We start from the raw sequence: 22,475 nt of genomic DNA, 5'->3' as shown, positions 1-22,475 counted from the left end.
TTGTCTGGGAGGCAGTATAGGAAATCTTCTTCGTTCGTCCCATTGAATACTAGAGCCCCCTTCGGATATTTCAGTTCTTTGGCATAGTGGTTAGCTTCAAAAGCTTCTTCTTCCGACAACTTTTTCCCCGAAGCATGACGCACAATATAATCATATATTTTGGAAGTTGCTTCGGGGACAGCAGTATCAATTTCTTCGACCAAACTAGGCTCTGACATTTTCATTTCTTCAGTTGACCTTGCAATTTTTGCTTCTTCTGCTTCTAAAGGTATTACCTTGGTTGGTTCTGAAGGCCCAGTTCCAACTTCAGTCTGTTGCTTCGGAGCCTCAGCAGCGGATACTTCAGCAAGCGCCTCAGAAATCTCAGCAGTCTTCTTTGGGGTTGTGCTTGGAAGTTTAATTGTTTCCAAAACATCCAATTCGTTAACCATTCTCTTTCTTTTTGGGGTCACTGTTGGCCCCTTTTTAATTCTTGTTACTCCAATCTCTACTGAAGGACTTAAAATTTCTGATATTTTTGCTCTCTCAGTTGATGCTTTTGCTTCTTCCATCTTTTCTGTTGATGGTGCTTCGGCCAACTCTTTGGTTTCTGGTAACAGAGTCTGTGGCTCCTCCAATTCTTTTGTTGTTGGCGCTTCGGCCAACTCTGTGGATCCTGGTAGTAGAGTTGATCCCTTAGCTTCGGGAGCCGTAGATGTTGCGCTGCCGAATTCAGGCACTGTGGCCAGTTCAATGTAGCGTGGCCGGTGTGTGAGAACTTTCACCCTTTTTCTCTCCGGTGCTGGCTCGCTAGGACCAGCTGAAGCGGTTTCTTTTGCAGAAGCTGTACCTTTCCTTTTCTACCCCCGCACTGGATAATGGTAGTCGGTGTACACGAACCCAATTGCATCAAATACTCGGTTCAGTCTTTTCTTTCTTCGGCCTCCGAAGGCTGCTGACAATGCAGTATCTTCAGCCTTCGAGTATACCCCAAGCAATTCATCACTTAAAGTCTCAATGCTCCTTAACCAATCATCATCGGGTTCAACGAATTTGTCTCCATACTTGAATGTATATTTCAGCCTGATTAGCCCACCTTCGTCAGTTTCTTTAACAGTTTCTTTCGGCATTTCCCAGTTATCTGCAAGAGGCCACACTCTGAAAGCAATGTGCTCTTGTATTAAATCCCTTGTCCTGATAAAAGAGCAGACTGCGCCGAAGGCCCGTTGGCATTCCTCGGCTACCTCATCCATTTCCACCTTCGGTTTCCGGAGTCCGAAGCGCTGCCAGATGGGGCGCATGATGATATCCTTAATATCTTCTCGAACCTTCAAATCATTTTTAACATAGAACCATTCTTTCATCCATTCCTCGGGCCATCTCTTACGAAACGTGGGCACGAGGCAGCTTGACCCAGAGCGAGCGCCGAAGTTGTAGCAATCAAAGTTGTTATGATATTGCTCTTTACCCCAGGGCTTCGTTTCATATAACAATTCATGTATATTGCAAAAGCTTTTCACACTTGGCTCTAGACCCTGACTCTTCACAGCCCAGACGAAGAGTCCCATTCTTATTATTGCTTCAGGGGTAAGTTGATGAAGGTAAACCTGATATATTCTCAGGACTTCTACCACGAATCTGCTTAAAGGAAATCGTAGCCCAGCTTTTAAAAAGCTTCGGAAGATAACGACTTCATCATCTTCAGGGCTCGGCACAGTTCTTTCTCCGGCATCTGCTCTCACAATGGACATATCTCGAAAGTATCTCCCCTTCATATTTTCAAGGTGACTTTGCCCAATAGTTGATTTTCCGAAGACTGAATGGCTTGGTCGCCATGGCCGATCTTCGGAATCTTCACCCCCGCTATCTGCATCGTAACTGTCACTCTCACCAGTATCCTCAGATAAACCTTCTAAAATCTCCCTTGTAATCTTCTCCGTATTCGTCTTCGCCATTGACTCAAGAAAACCCAGATGCATCTCTTCAGAAAGGCTCAGCTTCATTTCGGCAGCAACCTTCTTCTCCTCAGACATTCCGGCAGCAACCTTCTTCTCCTCAGACATTCCTTCGGAATTCTTGCCTCTCGCTTCCGAAGCTTAAAACAAGGGAGACAACCAAATTTTTGTAGGCAGAAAACTATTTGAGCAGGAAAAACAGATGGCAAGAGAGCGTGCCGAATAAATTGTGGCGAGCCCGTATTTATAAACCTATTATGTCGAAGACTGGAGGGCCCCATTTGCCAGAGACTGTTGCTATTCTAGCAAAAGGAAGGTGTTTTTTCGGACCTTCGGCTCATAGCCTTCGTCCATTTCGCAATCTGAATTTGTCATTCTAGCAAATTAATATTGCGAGGGGCTACTGTTGGGGGCCTTCGGCTTCCGAAGGTCCTCTAAAACATTATTTAACAATATTTCTGGAGTAAAGTACATTGACAGGTATCTTCGGACTCGGATCAGAGCCACGGTACGAAGAAGCACAGAGAACACGAAGGTTGGCGCAGAGCCGAAGCTTTGTGTAGAAGAGCTTCGGAATAGCGGCGGAAAAGGAAACCGACTTAAAGATGAAAAACCAGATTGGACCTCGAAGGATTATCATAGAGTTATTGATAAATGTGAGGGGCATTAATGTAATTTTACATGGGCTGCGTCCCGTGCCTATAAATAGATGAACAGTGATCCTGTACTGTTCACGCTGAGTTGGCATTGGCCTTTGCGTCACACTTGTAATTTTATCTTCTCACGAGCTGAAGGTACATTTATGATTTAATATCATTTTTATATTTTCATTATAATAAAATGAAAATAAGTCGACAATAGTACACAACTGTTTATGTTATCTTCATGTTTCATATGTTTCCTTCTTTATTATTATATTTTATGCTGATGAAGGTGCGTCCTTCATAACCTTCGTCCAAAAATCATTATATCCTTGGGGGAATAATGCTTCGAAGGACGAAGGATATTAACATTTAACATTTTCTGTTGTCTTGTTCTTGACTCATAGCATTTGAGAACAAGTCCCCAACAAACGCAGAAACACAAGATATGCTTACTCAGATCAAACACATGGACCTCGCTCTTCACTAGTCTCTTTCCATAGCTAAAGTTTTGTCTCAAATCCCACCGATCTACTCCGTATCCTTTAATTTAGGCCTTAGACAACATCCATGTAATACTGATCGGCTGAACCAGCTCGCTGCTGCGGAGAGCCGCAGCCAGTGCAGCCGACCCGTTTCGTGTGACAGGCTCACGGCCGACCAACAGTGTCGCGAAAGCTCACGAAGCATGTGCACAACATATATCATCTGCTGTGGTAAACAACTGATGCTCGCTGCGTGGCGCTGGGCCGCTGACCGACCAGAAATCCTCCTCTGATAGTCTGATGGGAGCACTTCGCGCGGCAGCAGTCGAACACGTCGCCGGCGTGCCGGACGGCCATGCGCTGACGCGTTGCGTTTAACCGACGAGGCAGCTCCTCCGTTCCCGGAGCAGCCCGGGCCGTTCATCCCACGTGTTGCCGCGTTGGCGCGCGCCGTCGCCTTCGAGAGCCGTGTCCGCCTCCGTGCCTCTCGTGTGGCCCGCGGGCGGCGGGCCTCGCGGCAGGAGGGCACACCACCTGTTTCCACGGAACAGCGCCCGACTCACACGCGCACGGACTTGCCCCCATGTGTGCGGCATGCCCTATCCGAGGCACCAACACGTCTCCATCCGTCACGTGCGCCCTTCCTGCAACACAATTACACAACAAAAGGCCCGGGCGCTTCGCTTTTGCTTCCGGAAGACCGGTGCTCCGGCACGGCAGCGACACGTTCCGTCAAAAAAATCTTTTGTCAGGGGGGAAATCTCTTGAATAATCATACTCCTCCTCTGATCCTACAGGTGTTTCACCGTGACGATAATGCATCAACGGCATTGGTCTATATAAGAGAGAGGGAAAAAAACTCAGTTCGGATTTCAGATCGGGTGTCAAATCAACCCGCTTATCGTCTAGTACCGAACTATGACTCGGAGCACACTCACCCGGCAGGGGAAAGCAGAAGCAGCCGTACCACGACGACCTACTCGCGCTCAATAAACCAAACCGATAATGTGGCCGCTGGCCGGCCATCCACGCAAAGCGGCGCCGGAAGCTCAGGGGCCGGGGCAGTGCGTGTACCTAACAGTAAATCACTCCACTGATTCTCTTGTTTAGCCCACCTCGCCGGTCCCTGTCGCCCCCACCGGCCACACAGCATTTCTAGTAACCAACCACATGCGTTTGGATTATGCAGGGCCCTTAACAGATATCTGGATAAGAGGCAGCAGCTGTCTCGCCCTCGTTAGTAGCGAGGAATGACGACGATGCACTCCTGCACGCTGTCAAGTTTACTAGTTTAGTATCGGTTTTAGCTTTCTAAACTACCGAAAATCTAGAATCTTAATCAAACGCTAGATTTTCCAACATATCATCGCCATTTATACTACTCTGTTAATAACCTAATTTGGATATCTGATGTTACCAGCTCACACTCTGGACCCACCCACCATACCGCATAGAAAAATAGTGTAGAGCGTGCACTCGAACCCACACCAACCTACTCTAAAAATTTATGGCTAACCACCAAACCACACATACCTTAATATTTAGAAATAAATAATCTATATCTATACTACCCACCACACCGCGCAAAAATAGTTTCCATGCTCGAGAATTTTGGGGCTAATCACCAGACCACCCTTCGCACTGACACTCTAGGCCCACCCACCAAACCGCGCAAAAAATAGCGCAGAGTATGTCAATGGGTGTCGTTATATAAAGACTAGAGGTGTCAATGGGACCTGATACCCGTTAATTCATGGGAATTGGTATGGTAGGTATGGGTATGGTACAATAATCATGTGTTTGGTTTCGAAAAAACGTGGTTCGGGTTGGAGTCGACCCATTTTTTTGGTTGGGTCGGACCCATTCCTTGTTTGGTTTAGGTGACAGGTTGAACCTAGTTTCTTGTTTGATTACATGGTTAAAGTGGGTTGAAGCTGCATCATCTCTTGTTTGTTCCGTGATGAGAGATGGACTGAATATGGTCACCTTTCTGGTCATATTACCACACTCAGGATGACATCTTCAATTCAATAAGATGACATCATTCAAAATAAATGAAACCGACACTATTTTAATATTTGATAAATTCATAAGCACAAGATATACATAAATTAAAGCCATTATTAACCAAGTCATAATTTTTAGTGATGATGTCTCACTCCTACATTTCAGTCATAATTAAAGGAACATCCCAACAACATCAAGATGTATTTCAGTGAATTTGTAACATTTGCCGTGACTACCAGGCTTTTCTAGGCGATGACGAGCACTGACCTTTACCTGTTCGTCAACAACAGTAGCAAGGCTCGCGGGTTGTGCCTACTGGAGAACACGTTGGCATTCGAAGGCAGCGAGCGGGGGATTGACGGTGGGAGGCGCAGCAAGCCGGTGGTGGAGTCTGATGGCACTGATGGAGACCAGCACGCTGGAGGGCAGGCCAGTGGGGGATCGACGACGGGAGGCAGGCGGGGTATTAACGTCGGATGGTAGGTCGGCGGGGGTTCCTCGTCCGAGCATGCCGACAGTGTCGGCGCGTCCATGTGCTGGTCTCGAGTGGATAAGGCATGAGTGACAGGATGGTGGAGAGAAAGTGAGTTGAAATGGTTCGCTAGATTTTAAGGAATTCTTAAAACCACATTTTTAAGAAGTATTTCGATCCAGAACCAACCTAACACACGAGTCTTTTGAACCAAATAAGAGTTATTATAAGTTAAACTTTTTCTAATCCGCATCAACCCGCTAACAAATACGCACTAAAATTTAAAGTCGATTACCTATGGATAAAGATGGATATGAGGTGCCAAACTCCGTGGAAATTTACTATTGACATCTCTAAGGACGGCGAGTGATATTCGTGCGGAATTTCTAGTGATCCGAGCCGGTGCGCTGCGGGGGAGATATTTTTTCTTGCGCGCTCCGGAACCCGACAATCCCCACGCATACGGCGTGTCCGGCCCACCGGGCCCCTCGGACCTCGGCCTCGTGAGACTGACGTGGACCCTCGCGGCAATGCGATCTTTTATAAGCGCCCGGCAGGCGTCGTGTGGAGCTCAGCTATTCGCGGGACCGTATCCGAGCAGGACAGCAGGTTGTTCAGCGATCACTCGAGCGGTCGAGCCCTCGCGCCGCGGAGAGTGTCTCCAGTCTCAAGTACAGCGGAGGATGGAGAGCGGCTTGCTTGACACCGCCGCGGCTGCCGGTCTCTGCCCGGTGGCGGCCGGGCGCCGCCGCGTCGGGAGCACGGGCACGGCGAGGTGCTTCCTCAGCTGCTCCTGCGCTTCCAGAGGTACCTGCACCGTTTGTTTCCGGATTGGTCTCTGGCTTCAGCTTTCGCCAATCGTTCCTGGCTCTCCCTCCAGACTGCAGGGTGAGCGCGTCCTACTCCCACTCCATCAGCCGGATGCTGAGCGGGGTGCGGTCGGCGGCGCGCAAGAGGCTCTTCAGGAGCGACCCGGCCGAGCTGCTGGGCGTCGCCAACTGGTCGGAGACGGGCGGCGGCGGCGCCGGGGGCCACCAGCACTGGTGGACGGCGCTGGAGAACAACTTCGTGCTGGAGGCCACCGACGACGAGTACGGCGGGGTCGTCGTCGACGCCGATCGGCTGCCGGCCGACAGGGCCGCCTTCGCGCGCTCCCTCGCGGCGTCGCTCTCCTACTGGAAGTCCGTGGTACGGCTGGGCCCCCCGTTTCTGATCTCTCTCCCGTCCATCCGATCGGCACACCTTGGGAAGGTTTGAGTTCGGTGCTGAAGGACGGCCGTGCCGTTTGCTGATTTGTTTTTGCTACGGTGTTGATGCTGCAGGGGAAGAAAGGGGTGTGGTTGAAATTACCGGTGGATCTAGCCGAGTTCGTCCCTTTAGCAGTGAAGGTACGAATCTGGTCTTCAGAATGAATCTCGGTCCCGATAATCAGTTCTGCAATGCTTTCCGACATGTGCAGCGGAGACTCCGAACCAATAGAATCCACCAACTGTTTCTTAACACTCAGAGCTCTTTCTGAAACTCTGTTCTGCAGGAAGGCTTCAAGTACCACCACGCGGAGGAAGCGTATTTGATGATGACGTACTGGATCCCCGATGAACCGAATATGCTCCCAGCAAATGCTTCTCATCAGGTTGGGGTTGGGGGTTTTGTGATCAACGACCAAATGGAGGTGAGCGGGGTCCCGTCTATGTCCACGCTTCTCTTTCGATGGGAACGGAACGGACAGGCATTCTCTTGTGTTTCTGAACTCTGATGGCATTCTCTTGAACAATCTCATCAGGTTCTAGTGGTGCAAGAGAAGTACCGCGGATCGTCGCTGGATGGCGTATGGAAACTCCCCACAGGCTTCATTCTTGCGGTGAGAAAACTTACAGTCTTGTCCAAGGCCGTCAGGCATGGTGTGTGACTTTGTGTACAATTTTTCTGTTACTAAAATTTCCTTCTGTCGCAGTCTGAGGAAATCTACACGGGGGCCAGCAGAGAGGTGAAGGAGGAAACCGGGGTAAGAAAATGGAACTCGCTAGAAGGCTAGAGCCCAGTACTTTCCGATCCGTCTTCCTCGTAGGGATCGATTCTCACAAGCGCTGTGATTGCGATACGCTATGCAGGTCGACACCGAGTTCGTTGACGTCGTTGCTTTCAGGTACAGTAGTTTGTTTGCCTTCCTCTGTTTCGGCGATTAACCCGATATAATTGCGTCTCAGTATCTTCGAACTGTAGGCTAAATTTGTCCTACGTAACGTGTGTTGCCAGGCATGCCCACAACGTGGCGTTTCACAAGTCCGACCTCTTCTTCATCTGCATGCTGAGGCCTGTGTCGAGTGAGATCAAGATTGACGAGACAGAGATTCAGGCAGCGAAGGTGCGTCTCCATCTTTATTTCAAGGGGATTTCATCACGTTTTTTCTTTTAAACGAGCCTGCAAAACTAGTACTGGAGAAAAAAAACATTTCAGGCTTCATTTCACGATATTCAGATAATGAATGAAGTTCGGGACAGTGATCGATCGATAAGCTTGCGCTAACCCACCGAGAGAGACGTTTATTTTCAGTGGATGGCGCTGGAGGAGTTCGTGAAGCAGCCCTTCATCCAGGAAGACCACATGTTCCAGAAGATCATGGACATCTGCATCCAGCGCCTCCGCAAGTGCTACTGTGGGCTGACGCCGCACCACGTCGTCTCCAAGTTCGACGACAGAACGTCCACGCTCTACTACAATGTCGCCGAGCCCGAGGACGTGAACTGCAGCGCCGCCTGATGTAATATGATGTGAGGGGGAGGGGGAGCCACCCCAGCATCTACTAGTCTAATTTTTGCTGCGCAGAAGTTTCATGATGCAGCAGTGTTAGTCGTGCGATTACTGAGAGTGAAATACTAGTGGCAGACTGCGCGAGGCAATAGAGTTGCCGAGCCTGTACATATACGTGTAGGGCATATGCATAACCAGAGAGCTGTATATCCCGGGGCGGATCCCCGGGCAGGAGGAAAATTTTCATTGCCGCCGTAAATTACAATTTAACTTTAGCTCGCCCTAAATCTTATTTATCTCTCTTTTTTCTTTGTCCTGAGATCCGCCTGTAGCTATATTAGCTTATAGCTCAGTGCTCGTGCGTTGCAACGAGATCATATAATAGCTCGATAACTTATATATACAAATGTGTGTTATACTGTTATGAGATGAAGGACGACATCCACAAGCCGTCTGGGATGACGTTGAAGAGAAACTCGGGCCTGTGACGCACGAGCACTCACCTAGTAGTGTAGTATACAAGATTTAACAAGACAATTTAAAGGCAAAAATTCAAGAATGATCTTTCATAGACTACTGTAAAATTCATGACTAAAAGCTCACTGTAATTGACTTGCTTGAAGAACACAATAATACTACTGTGAATATGTGATACAACTTAATCACAGTAGTAAAATTACATCTGATATTGTATTTGGTAAAAAAATATTTTTTAGAGTTCAGAGCCAACAACTAAACTCAAGTGTTACAAGGTACAACAAACCTTACTATTCAGATTATTAATATAAAAACTCAAGATAGGTGTAATCCTCAAACAATCATAAGCAATGTGTATAGGAATTTTAGACATAATGGTGCCTACCACATGCTTTAGTGTTCAGATTATTAACACAAACTCATGACATAATGACCAAAAAATATTAACACACAAACATGGACATAATGGGTCTGTTTGGTTGTCTGCATCTGTGCGTGCTTGCATCACAGGATGCGGGTAGCTGCTGTTTGATTGCTGTGAACCAGGCTATGCGCGTGCGAGCTCTGTGTTTGGTTGCCTGCATGTAGATTTGGATCCAGGCTCACACGATCCTTAAAGCACCCTGGGCCAGGCTCACCAGATACGAGCAGATTGGTCGCATCTCCAGAGCCAGGCTCCAGTGATCCTGGCTCACACAACCAGGTTGGCGAGAGAAACCAACCAAACACACCATATTGTTGTTTAGGAATTTCAAACATATATAGAGATCAAATAGAGGAATTTCAGACAATGAACAATTATCATCATCAATAGGCTAGAGTTCAAATTCTTAATATATGAACTTGACATATAATAGTGCCTCTAGCAGTGTCGCCTTAGTTTAAAAGCAGTAATATGGCATAGAGAGGAGAGGAGAGGAGAGAAGAGAAGAGAGGAAATAAACAATATCTATTGCTTTTCATATAAACTCACAAAGTTATATATATTCCAATCCCGTGGAGAGATGAGGGGAGGAGAGCTACAAAAACCAATCCTGTTCTGTTTCTCCTTTCAGGCCTAACCCTATGCAGCAACATATTCATCCAAGAAACCAACAACCTGTAACATATCCCTTATTATCCTACCCATTACAAACTTGTCATTAAAATTAAATTCAGTACTGACTAATATTATCTCGATCAATCTTCAAGGACATCGAGCTCGATTTTGCTATGCTACAGAGAATAGTGCATGTGGACCCTTCTTCCTTATATGCATCAGGTGGTCTAAAGTTGGCTTTAACCTTTAGCCCACCTTACATTAGAGATTTGGACATCAAAATAAAGATAAAACATTCTAAAGCTTTTAGATCTCTAAGTTTAGAAGAGGGAGGCAAACATGCCCTAGAATATTGGAGATCGCAGCTGCTGCTATCACCAAGTAACACACTAAGATATCGAAGACCACAACTGCTGCTATCACCTTTTAAAGTACAGGATTCAGTGGTGGTGCTTTTGCTTCTACCTTAACAACTAAGATCTCAATCCATCTTAATTTGTCCAACCGAACTCTGAATGAAAAAAAGAAATCGCATTTTAGGAATGATTTACGAGTTAGCACAATGCAGGTTCAAAACCTTTGGTTATTTCCAAAATAAAGACTTGCATGTATGGCTATAACAATTTATACTTTTAAAAATGGATACTTATTGAGACCTGATAACCACATTTAGCTAGCTTAGCAGGAGGGAGCATGGTAACTCATAATGCCTTGTAATTACTGAATACTGATGAACCAGTGGAGCCATACCTCATTGACATCCTCAAGTAGCTCTGACAAATAAATTAGGGGACATGACAAACAAATTAGGGGATACTACCTCTGCGTATCTACACAAGGGCCCAAGAGAGGTGGGACCTGGCCATAGGAACGGAGCTCTCAGCTCCCACACCGTGCACCAGTGAATGCGAGCAGTTGGTCTGGCCTTCCAGTAATCCGATCTGCATGCAGTGTGATCCAGGATTCACGTGGATAAGGATGAAATCAAGAGAGCGCTAGCTAGGATCACACGCCAATAACACAAGGAAGGAAGGAATGAGCGAGCGAACCTTGAGGAAAACATTGCCCACGGGCTTCTTTGTGTGGCTCTCCGTCGTTGGTCGCAACCCCCGCCACCGCCCTCACTCATCGCACATCGCGCTGTGGTCACGGTCGGGGCTGCCCTTCCGTTCGGTCGACCGGTCGAGCATGGAGCGATCAAGCAGGACTCGAGGAGGAGGTAGCGAATTTATGGCGACGGATCGGGGTAGCGGGGCCGAGTGTGGGTTGTTGGCTTGTTGCGCCCGTGGACGTGGCAGGCGGGGGGTGGGGGCGGGCAGAGGGATCATGAGCTAGAGGGGGAGATCATGGAGGGAGTGGGAAGTTTGGAGGGAGATCGTGGGGGATTCCTTTGCGCGGGCGTCTGGGAGTGAGCGGGTGCTCCTGAGATGGCTGAGATCGACGATGAACAGGAGAGCACGGGATGGAGACGGCGCTAGCGGGAAGAGCTAGAGGGCGAGGGCTCGCTGGGCAGAGAAAGCAAGGGAGACTGACCCTAAAGCTAAGCTGGGTCAGGGTAAGAAGCGTGCGGCCTCCTGGCAGCTACTTGGGCCGCACCAAAGAAACACAGCCCACACGACCTATGTCGTCGTCACGACTTGCACATTTTTATGACCATACCAGCCAACCAACATAGCTTCTACCGGCTTATAAGCCTTCCTTCTTCAGAGAAAGCAATCGTGGTCAAATGCTCCTGCCAGTGTCAAATTGAGGCAACTTTTTGCGCGAGCAGACGTGGGTCTGGTGTGTGCAAAACTAAGGGTGGCTGTCACGTGGGTGCCCGTAGTCTGCAATGTGGGCCCAACGTCCGGAGTGTGTGATGGCTTGCACGATAGGAATGGCTGAATGGGAATGGGGGATTTTGTCACATGGGACCGGAGTGCCCCAAGTCAGGAGTTGCTCGACGTCCCGCGTCACAGAATGTGATGGTTTGCCGGACAGCAGTGGCGGAGGAGCCATTATGGCTTAGTGTGGCATCAACCATACCTTACTTTTAATAACTCTCATATCTTCTACTATAACAATAAAATAAGACGTGGTGTGGTGGATATGTTGTCTCTAATCTAGCAGCATGTCTTGAGTTTGATTCACAATTCTTACAGATTTCATTTTTTACTGCCGGACAGGGATGAGGACAAAACAGGAAATGAAAAAAAGGCAGAACAGAAAATGATAGACTACCCTTATAGCCTTAATAAGTAGTAGAGATGATAAAAAAATCTCTGTATGCCGTCTGATCACTCATTTATAATACTCCCGTTCTAAAATATAGTTGTTTCGTAGCCTTTTATTTTTCAGTCATTACACCAGTCCAACGCCGTTCCGAGCTCCCGGCACCTCATGCACGATTGTGGCACCCCACTAAAAATCAATCAGCATCCCTGCTTTAAATCCATCGCGCTATAATTGAACTGGAAACTAAAGTCCCCTCACCTTTACGTTTCACTGGACTATCGGCCCCACGCTTGGGAAACCCCACACGACAGTGGCTTCAACACGTTACAACGCCAGCGCCTAACGGAAAATATCTCGAGAGGTCGGGGTGGTCGGTATCATGCTAGTTGTTTCGTTCGCTGGTTAATGAGTCGAGCTCTTTCCCTTCTCGCTTCAAACCAAACCAAAATCGGAGCGGCGGAGCAAAACGATCCGTAGCCTCGCTTACCTTCGATTCAGCTCGACCAGGGCACTAACCGGGAAGCCAATGCCGCGCGAGTCGCGAGATCTGTAGCGCCAATCGGCTTCACCGGCGGCGGGGTGGGCATGGAAGCGCAGAACGGCTCCTGCGGAGGGGCGCCCGTGGTGCTCAACGTGTACGACCTGACGCCCATGAACAACTACCTCTACTGGTTCGGCCTCGGTATTTTCCACTCTGGAATCGAAGGTACCTATGTTTCTACTACCTTTTGTCCTGTTGAAGTTGTACACATTCTCGTGCTCGTGCAATACCTGTTTGGAGGGGATAAGGTTTCAGCTGTAACTAGTAGTTACCCAAAACCGTAGTCTAGTGATTGAAGAGGGGAACAACGATAGTTTACAGTTGAAGAGAAGGGGGCGGAATATTGCGATAGGGTTTTTTTGAATTCCCTGGATGTTACGATCTTCTGCTGCTGTCCGTAAGCAAGAAAAGGAATTCGAATAATCTGGGCACGGAAGAAAACTGCTAAATCGGGGTTCAATTTTTTACATTCTCTGTTTCTGACAGGCTGATGGTTACGCAGCTATTTTCCTGTTGAAGGCTGTAGTAAGGGTGGCATAGGGGATGGACCCTAAATATGCCAGTTGAACGGTGGGTCGGTGGCGTAGGGATGGACACTTGACAAGTTTTGAGTAGTAAGGATGAACATTGTCTTTACGAGCTGGTTTGACCAGAGAATTGAAGGAGATCCAATAGAGAGGAAATCCACTGCTATTCAAATTATATAGCAGGAGATTTCCTCCTTCATGGATTTTCTCCAATTCACTTGTCGCCAAACTAGTCCTACATGTTATGCAATTGTCAATTGCTTGATTAGTTCGCAATGTTGGTAGACGTGTGTTTTAAGGCTTATTTGCTGTTCGAGACGAACACTGAAGAATCTGTACTTCACTTTTCAGTGGTACACTTGTTTGTAATCTTTACAGTATTTATTCATAAGGTGTACCATTGCTTCTCGGTAAAAAATAGTTGTACAACTCGTAGTTGTCAATTTGTCATTACTTCTTGACTTGCATTTGGTAGCTTGCATTCTGCTAGATAAATGATTTTATGAGCATAAACTCAAACACTGGTGTATGGTTTACTCAAATAAACAGTTCATGGTATGGAGTACGGATTTGGAGCACACCAGTTTCCGGCAAGTGGAGTATTCGAGGTGGAACCGAAAAGCTGTCCTGGTTTCATCTACAGAAGATCTGTGTGGATGGGCACAACTGACTTGTCTAGAGCAGAGTTCCGCTCGTTCATTGAAAATCTTGCAGGAAAGTACAACGGCAACACGTATCATTTGATTTCGAAGAACTGCAACCATTTTACAGATGATGTCTGTAAGAGCTTGACCAAGAAATCAATCCCTGGGTGGGTGAATAGGCTAGCAAGAGTGGGTTGGTATCACCAGTTTAACCTGTCTTTGTCCTGTCATGCTTCAGAGTTTAGGTATCTGATTTCTTTCCCCCCAATGTTTAGGTTCATTTTTTAATTGTCTTCTACCAGAAAGCATCCAAGTTTCCACAGTAAGACACGTTCCTACTCAATCTGCATTTTCTGGTGAGTTTGTGCCTGGAAATTCTTCTTATTAGGATTTGTGCAGTTGACCTGTTTTTTTTTAATAAAAACTGTTACGTAGGCGGTAGACGCCTAGACCTTGTTGTGAAACTTTACATTTTTAACTGTCCTATAAACATCAACAAATTGAACCTCCGTTGGACTGGTATTCCTTGGTGTAATGAGTGGCTGACCATCCTGAATACTTTACTAGCAAGTAATCTGGTAGACTTTTGGCCATATTCGAAATAACCACCCAGCCTAGTAAAAAAGAGGTAATGATAATGTATAGCTAGTAAGTTAGATAGGACTGAGTTATCAACACTAAGATTATTAGTTTCTCAGAATTCATTTTCTTCAGCTCAATATCTTGTGACCTTCTATAAGCCACTCCAGATTCTAACTGAGACTTCAAACAAGGGCGGATCTACACCCGGGCCACCCGGTCCAGGGCCCGGGGCTTGATCCATATAACTGAGCCTTAGACCCGTGCTCTGGCGTGGGATAGACGAGGAGATTTTTTTAACCACGGCCTGGAATTCGCTCCCACGGGGAGTCGAACTCAGTAACTGAGTGCTACTCATACCACCTAACCAACTCAGGTAGAGACCCTTTCGTACTTCAAACAATAGTAGATACTTTATATATGGTGTGTCATCTTGTTCATTTGCTAGCTATCTTCTATTTTGGTGACAATTTAGCTATCCTTTATTTTCTCACTTTCTAGATGATGATATGGATTCGGTATCTTCATCGGTTCTTGGAGACAGTGATCTGGGAGAGTTAGACCAACACCTTCTGCCATCGTCAACTGCTGACGTCCATTCTATAGACGTGCCACCAAATCTAGCCAAGGATCTTCTCTGAATTATCCAACCCTTTGGATTCCACGTAGCAGGATAGCTTAAATTGCTGCAGTTGATGTCCACTTAGTGCCTCTCCAGGTGGCATAGGAATGCAGGAGTGTAGATGAATGCTGCTGATTGTGTTGATTCTTTGCCACTGAATTTGTTACATACGCACACACAGCTCTCGACAGAAATGACGTGCTTTCTAATTATTTTCCTGTTATGACTTGTGACTTCATCGTAGATTTGTAGGTACCTTTGTGTTCGAGTAATACTGTACGCACTGCTGCACTAGAGTCTAGAAAATGCCGTCACTAAGGGGGCGTTTGTTTGGGATTATAATCTACCCAGATTATATAATCTAACAACTTAGTTCTAAAGTGGTTGGAATATATAATCTGGATAGATTATAATCCCAAACAAATGCCTCCTAATTATGGCACAAATGGAAGTTGTGCCTTTTGAAAGTGCTCATTTGGAAGAGAAGAAATGTTCTAAAAATTTCAGGGGATTATTAGGATTTGGGAAATCAATCTTTGTATGTATTGACAAAGAAACATACATACTATATGTATGCTTAGTAGATAAAGATCATGTCAACAAATGCATGTAACATATACTCTCTTCGTCCCAAAATAGTATTCGTTTTAGAGTGTTAATGGATTCATACAATATTTGATGTATGTGTTTTATATGCGTGTCTAGATTTATTGTCATCCATTTTAATAAGGACAAAAAAGTGTTAAAACGACTAATATATTAGAACTAAGGGAGTATCTCTTAATAGGAATTGGTTTTGCAACAATCAGTTATCTTGTAAAAGTAATTGATGGCCAACATATAATCCGAAAAGACTAACCGGATTCAAATACACCTTACGAAAAGAGAAATTATTTCATTGTTTTGTTCTACCATATGCTCATGCTTAGTTATCAGATAAGTTGCTCTGTCCGCCCAACGATTATTGTCGCATAAATATCTGCACCAAGATTCGATAGGGCTCTGTTTCAGAGTTCATGTCCATTTGATATTAGCCAAGATTTGGTGGTATGTCGGTATAAGTATGGAAAGAAGGTGGAGGCAAAGCTGGTGATCTTTGATTTTGATGGAACTTATAGGAGTCGGTCTCATCGACTTCGGGGAGAAATCTCTAGGTCTGATCTTAATTGGTTATATCTGGCCTTGACCATGATGAATGCATTATCTGAAGTACCGAGGGTCTTTTCTCTTAGGTGAAAACCTTTGATCTGGCCTTTATTGGTGGGTCATCGGGCCTTTATTGGTGGGTCATCGCAACGACAGCGTCTTATATGTTGTATTCTTCCTAAAGACGTTTCTTATGGAGTGTCTCAACCTTGATCCTAGTATTGTCTAGTTAGTGGTTAGCGTGAAAGACTGTTGTGAGTGATAGTTTGTTTTGGGAAGAGTTTGTTTCTCCTATTGTTTTTTCATCTCTGTTTGGTTGTGTACATTTTAGTGTGTAGAGACCGAGAGTAATCTTAGTACTATTGTATCTTCTTGATGTAATTGTCTAAGATTAATAAAACTTTCTATATCAAAAAATGCCTGACGGTCATATCGGTTGGCGTTTGGTTCTTGGTTGACATCATGAAACGGTTGATTGTAGCAGTTGCCTTGTGGTATGTATGCAAGAATTTGAATTGACCTACATTCTTCACCCACGATTATCGTTGAATTTTTCAGATGCAAGATGTTGAAGTATATAAGTGAATTGTCTATCTTCTTCTAACAATTTAAGTTTTTATTAAAACTGACCGCTGCACAATTTGCCTTAGGAGTTAGGAGGACAACATAAAAAACATTGCATGCTTGAAAAAGAAAAAGGCTGCACATAACGTAACAAAAATCACCAACTCATGATACACTCCATCGTCATTTAACACCGAATGTATAGCCTCTATGTTCTCGTGCATCCAATGGCTATGTTTACGAGCAAGGTCGCTCAAGCATGACAGAAATATCTTAGGTCCCGTTTTTTTCGTTAGAATTCAATTACATTTTAATAATTATAATTTAGATAAAACTAATTAAGTTCATATATTTATATACATAATATATTTGTAGATTATCCTAAATCATATGAGAGAGATAGTTATATACTATATTTATGTTATAGCGAAGCAAGTAGAAGAGTGTACTATAAGTTGTACATCGGAAAAATAGCATGTAAATCTATAGAATTAATTTTCATCTCTCATCCCATGAATTTGAGATAGGCTTATATGATAACTTTGAAAATTGGTGTAATGTCACATTCTAAAAAAAATAGCTTATTTTATTAGTAAGATTCTAGTTCCTCAAAATGAAAGAAAACAAACGGGACCTTAAAGTTTTCAGATTTTTTTGCCTATAACTTGGTGATACACCTGCACTAACTAAAGTAGATTCAGCACTCACAGGATTCAGGTTACCTAATACAGAGTACAGTATGTACAGGATCCCTCTGTCTTATAACTTTCTCATAAAATTGCAGGTACTGGTGATGATTAGGAGTGATAAAGTTCACCGCAAAATGATGGATCTGAATGTTATCAGGTACGTGGTCCAACATCTGAACTGAAGGAGGAGCACGTTATTCTCCTAACAGAGATCATCCCGTTCCTAGGCGAGTTGCTTGAGGACGTGGAGCTTTCTATCAAGACACTGTCGCAGGAGATCTTGAAAGAGACGTAAACTCTGAGCCGTGACCGTGAGAGCCTCCAGCAGTGTACTTCTGACGTAGAACATCAGCCATGCTCATTTCCTGAAAACCACATCGACGTATGTACCTTGTAATTTATGTAGGTTACCCTTAAAAGGTGTATGTAAATAAATTCGAATCCTTACAAATTTGGGCCAATAATCATGGTTCGAAATTTTTTGAACATTTCGTGGGCATTCGAGCTGCTTGTTTGTCTTCTTTTTTCCCCCGACAACGAAACTTTTCTTTTGTCTCGCTTGCTTGCCCTGAATTGGATAAAAATCACGTGTATAGCAAGTGATGGACGTCTCTATTTTAATCTGGTGTATTTTGTAATTGTATGTTATAATTAGGCTAGCTGTCGAGATTTGCTGTGCTTGGTGACTTTTTGGTGATCCGCACTGCGCCCTCTGCGCCACGGCACAGGGTACCATCTAATCACGTGCCAGGAACAACAGCACATGGAGTAATTAATACTTCTGAGCTCCTTGGACTGTTTTTTATTATTTATTGGGTGTTTCTTTTCTTTGCCACATGATATACTGAGTGCTTTTTCTTTGCACGGCAGGATCATTATGTATGATGACTATGACTACATGGTAGATGGGATTGGTTTTTGAATGCTGACCGTATAGATGGGATTGGTGTCCTAAAACAAAAATAAATATTATTATAATATTTTGTATCGCTCAAACTAAGTTTAATTAGATTAAAAAAATATTAACAACATTCGTATTCTTCAAAAAGTTTACTAAAAACATATTTTTAACGATTTATCTAACTATTATATTAATTATATAATATAAGTATTAATTTTCCTTATAATAGTTTGTTAAAGCTGAAAATTTTCGGAAAGCGAGAACGACAACAGAGGACGTCACATGGTTGTAGCAAAACTGCAAGACAGCCTCGATCTCCTCGAGTGTGACAAAGAATGACAGGTCCCTTTCATACTGAATTTGAAGCCCATATTTGGCCGCATGCCGTGGGTGAAGATTTGAGATCTGGAAGTGAAAACCTTACTTACAACCCTGACCTTAGATACAAATGTCCGTTTGACTTGTTGACAGATTGAGAGAACAATTGAAACAATCCAAGCTTTCTCGCGAAAGTAGCAGTGAAAGTGTTCGTGGAATTGATAGTTTTAAAAGGGTGCACTCTCGTGTCGTGCTTCTTCTAGGTAAAAAATCGATGGCTCGAGCAACCTTGAAAGATAGGATTAAATTTAATGTTGCATATAGGCATTAGGCATAGAGCAGTACTACTGATGTCGACATGCCTGGGACCGCAAGGCAATGAAGTTTCGAGGCCAACACTAAAGAGACGCTGATAGGATTATTGTCACTAGCCCGTGCCTCCAAAAGAGCCGACGTACTCCATTGCTCACTCATGTTTCAGGATTGTTGATGACAAGGAATCAAGAGACCAACAAACCCTAGGCATAGAGGCCTGGGCATCTTTTGACCAAAGCTCCTCTTCAGTAGCGTATAGTACAAGTATGCATCATTGCTGTCACAGTGTCACTAGCTTGCAATAGTAGTAGAGACTGAATTTCATCACCAGTTCAAACAGATCAGCATAGTTGTCTGATGGCTGGAAACTGAAATCGCATACTGTCGCCTTCAGGCAAGACAAATGGCAATTAACAAAACCTACAAGAAAGACAAATGCAATTTAAGAAAATTTTATGAAATTTCCACGCTGAAAGCACACACATTATGTTCTCGGATGAGTTCCTATGTTGTTACGAGGAAAATATACTTTTCTATACATGCTTGGGGCTCCTAGCTTATGTTAGGATCATTTTCCAAATGCCCCCAACACAATCTCTGCTGTATGCAGGAAGTAACAAACAATACAAGGGACGTCAAAGCTATCCTGCTGGCCGCTGCTATAACACACCACACTTTCTAAACAGACTGGAGCCTCACCGCCGCGCGCATCTATTGTTATCTTGCTATGTCTTCAAGCCTTTTTAGTATTTTCTTTGTATCTGGTCTCAATGACGATGATGGATTACAGCAAGCCGTTGCCAATTCAAAGTAGGCATTCAGATTGCCCTCCTTCCCAGAATTCTTGCTCTGTATGATAAGCTCGGAACTGAAAGCTTCAGATATCTTCCTCTCGAGAACCAGATCTCTGAAAGAGACCGGCAAATGGATGTCACGCGCATTTGGCGATTCATCATTTGCGGCCTCCTTCTGAGCAAGCATCTCGAGCATAATCACTCCCAAACTGTAGATATCACTCTCCCTGGTGCCATCCCTAATCTTGATCAGCTCTGGAGCCTTATAACCCTGCATTGCAGATGTCTCAAGCATCTCCTGCGCAGCAGCAGGGTTCAGCAGAAGGTAGAGGCCGAAGTCTGATATCCTGGGCTGGAAATCAGCGTCAAGCATAATGTTATTTGTTTTCAGATTGCCATGAATGATTGGTTTCTGCGATGCTGTGTGAAGGTGGTCCAGTCCTTTCACAATGCCGATAGACAACTTGCAAATTATCTCCCATCTCTGTGAATCATTGATTCCCTCTGCAGGTCAGAAGAAAAGATAAAGATGAGAACTTGCAAACAAAAAAAATTTTTTTTTTGGGGGGGGGGGGGGGGGGGGGGGGGGGGATATTGATATTTCACGACTGACTTGAGACTACCTTGTTATTAGTAATGGGTGAAATTCCTTTATAACCAAAAACTGTCCTTTTCGAACCGTTGGTATTTTGAAATCAAATGGGCCAAAGATAATTGCAACCAAAATTGCACAAGTTCTTCTGTGCATGCAAGCAATAAAAACATTTTTTCAAGGTCAGCAATAAAAACTATTAGGCAAGTCTTTCTCTATGACACTAATTGATGGCTCAATGGTATACTATATTTTTAATCAAAGAGTGTGATCCAAAACTCCCTGAAAACGAGAGCTGATAGATGCAGGAAACCACAAACAGTTCAGAAGCGCCACCATTCCACCAACATAAAGCCCAGAAAAGTCATGAAACCCGCTAAAGAAGCATTTCTCTGTCGGATAATAAAACAACCACCATGTACGTCTGGGGAAAAAAATCGGCTTTCCCCCATAGCCTTATTTGATAGAGGACTTGCATCGCCCAAATTGTAAAGGCAACAATTAAAAGCTTGAAAGCGTTATATTGAAAAGGAGTGAAGCTTGCCACATGTAAACCGAGATCTTACGCAACAAGAAGAAGATGCACTGTGGAGCAGATAACAACCAACCAACTATGAGAATTTTACCAAGCATTTTATGAACCGTCCCTTTGTGTAGTTAAGGACAAGAGCATCAAGCGTAACGGTGAAGAACATGGCTAAAAGTAATAAAACCACCCTGCAAGGCTGTAACATAATACCCACCAGGCCACCACAGCAATTTGCTTAATCCGCGATGCATCATTGCCTGCGACGCTTTTACCGCACCCCGCGGGCCGCGGGCATGGGATGACGAAAGTAGCTAATCATCTAAATCTGAGGCGAGTTTCAAATTCTGCAGTAAATCCAAGCAATGGAACCAGAACCAGGAAACCTTATCGACAATCGAGCAAATCATTTCGTATGATTATCCTTACTCAAAGCTAGCTTGGGTCGAAAGCAAATGCATGAAGCGAAACAGACCTTGCAGGAACCGGCGCAGCGAACCGGCGGCGTAGAACGGGTGCACGAGCAGCTTCTCCCCGCGCGGGCCGATGTACAGCGCGCGGATCGGCACGAGGTTGGGGTGGCGCACGGCGCCGAGCACCCGCGCGGCCGCCGCGGCCTCCTCTGCGCCCGCGGCGCAGGCCGGGCGCACGAACCGGAGCAGCGCGACGGCCTCCCCGGCGCTGAGCCCGGCGCGGTACAGCGTGCTGTGCGAAGACTTGGCTACCACCTCCCCAGGCGCCTCGAGGATCGCGGCCACCGTGAGCGCCTCGCCTCCGGGGAACCGCAACAGCACCTCCTCCCCGCCGGCGACGTAGCCGCCCGAGGCGCCGGCCGCCTGGAACCGGTCCGCCCTCGCGCTGCCGCCGTGGGAGGGCAGTACCGAGCGACCGCGGCCGCGACCGCGGCGGCGGCGGACGAAGTAGCAGATGGCCAGAGCGACGACCACGGCGAGAGCCGGGAAGAGGACGGCGTTGACGAGCGCCTTGCGCATTGCTCTGTTCTAGCCTTGGGCGCGCTCTAGATCGGCGGGTTACTCTTGGTGGGGTAAATGTGCAATGGGGAAAGAGCAATGGTTCGTGGTGGCAGGGTTTGGAATTTGAGAGGGAGAGTGTTTTGCTTGAGCGTGCTGGTCTGGGGCTGCTCTGCTCAACTTCTGCTTTGCTCTGCCCTCTGTTATTCTTGCCGTTGGGGCTTGGGATGCCGCCGCTATTGCTTGGGATTCCTTTCGTTCCGGGAAGGCTCTTGCTTTATTTGACAACTCGGAGGAAAGTCGCCGTGTAGATCTCCTGTCATGCGGTGCCGGTTCGTTCACCGTATAATCGGAGCAGGGCGCATTTGTAGGTTGAGGTGTAGGCTGTTGAGGTATAGGCTGATGCGTTACCGCTCGTAGAAGTGCTTAGGCGTGGCCTTTTGCTTTGGTAACGCGTGAGTTTCAATTGAAGTATACCGTGCCCCCTCCTCTTGGATAGGAGGCTCTAAGCCCGCAGCGGCTGACAATAAAGAGCCCCCTACACGCTGCAGTCGTAGGAGAAGGCGCGCACGTCCCCCAGATCAAGGAGAACACTATAGCAACTCTCTTACACAGTGTTCCCTATTTAATAGTTGACAAAAAATAGTAATAAAAGATAAATGATATTTTATAGTTGTAGTGAGGTATAGGGGGAACCGCTGCGGGAGATGAAAAAATAGGGGGTG

At 45.7% G+C, this 22,475-nt stretch overlaps 3 protein-coding genes across 7 annotated transcripts; 2 read left to right on the top strand and 1 right to left on the bottom strand.

The window, feature by feature from the left end:
* Positions 1–6,111: 6,111 nt before the first annotated feature.
* On the top strand, positions 6,112–8,569 carry LOC100194205 (Nudix hydrolase 8). Of its 2 annotated transcripts, none has more exons than XM_035964568.1 (9): positions 6,112–6,346; positions 6,420–6,727; positions 6,862–6,927; positions 7,074–7,211; positions 7,323–7,400; positions 7,494–7,544; positions 7,651–7,685; positions 7,796–7,904; positions 8,019–8,561. In XM_035964568.1, exons 1-9 carry the CDS (start codon positions 6,223–6,225, stop codon positions 8,064–8,066), a joined length of 957 nt encoding a protein of 318 aa, XP_035820461.1. In that variant the 5' UTR covers positions 6,112–6,222; the 3' UTR covers positions 8,067–8,561. The 2 variants fall into 2 exon arrangements, with proteins under 2 accessions (XP_035820461.1, NP_001339054.1); NM_001352125.1 differs by having other exon boundaries at positions 6,113–6,346; positions 8,094–8,569.
* Positions 8,570–12,352: 3,783 nt separating this feature from the next.
* Positions 12,353–17,840, top strand: LOC100191813 (uncharacterized). 4 transcript variants are annotated; one of them, XR_002749900.2, is made up of 5 exons: positions 12,353–12,727; positions 13,639–13,926; positions 14,009–14,089; positions 14,483–14,688; positions 14,814–15,157. XR_002749900.2 is itself a non-coding variant. In XM_023301420.2 (5 exons), the coding sequence occupies exons 1-4, from the start codon at positions 12,607–12,609 to the stop codon at positions 17,443–17,445; spliced, it is 507 nt and encodes a 168-aa protein (XP_023157188.1). In that variant the 5' UTR covers positions 12,353–12,606; the 3' UTR covers positions 17,446–17,490; positions 17,561–17,840. The 4 variants fall into 4 exon arrangements, 2 of the variants coding, with proteins under 2 accessions (XP_023157188.1, NP_001339055.1); XM_023301420.2 differs by lacking the exons at positions 14,483–14,688; positions 14,814–15,157 and adding exons at positions 17,429–17,490; positions 17,561–17,840; XR_002749899.2 differs by having other exon boundaries at positions 14,009–14,688.
* A 1,346-nt stretch (positions 17,841–19,186) lies between these two features.
* On the bottom strand, positions 19,187–22,185 carry LOC103646119 (putative kinase-like protein TMKL1). The gene is made up of 2 exons (XM_008670838.3): positions 21,255–22,185; positions 19,187–20,165 (listed from the first exon to the last, which is right to left on the bottom strand). The coding sequence occupies exons 1-2, from the start codon at positions 21,769–21,771 to the stop codon at positions 19,585–19,587; spliced, it is 1,098 nt and encodes a 365-aa protein (XP_008669060.1). The 5' UTR covers positions 21,772–22,185; the 3' UTR covers positions 19,187–19,584.
* Positions 22,186–22,475: the final 290 nt, after the last annotated feature.

Source organism: Zea mays, chromosome 2, assembly GCF_902167145.1.
Source record: "Zea mays cultivar B73 chromosome 2, Zm-B73-REFERENCE-NAM-5.0, whole genome shotgun sequence".
Classification (NCBI taxonomy): Eukaryota; Viridiplantae; Streptophyta; class Magnoliopsida; order Poales; family Poaceae; genus Zea; species Zea mays.
The sequence above is the reverse complement of the archived record's forward strand: the minus strand, read 5'-3'. Positions and strand labels throughout refer to the sequence as shown.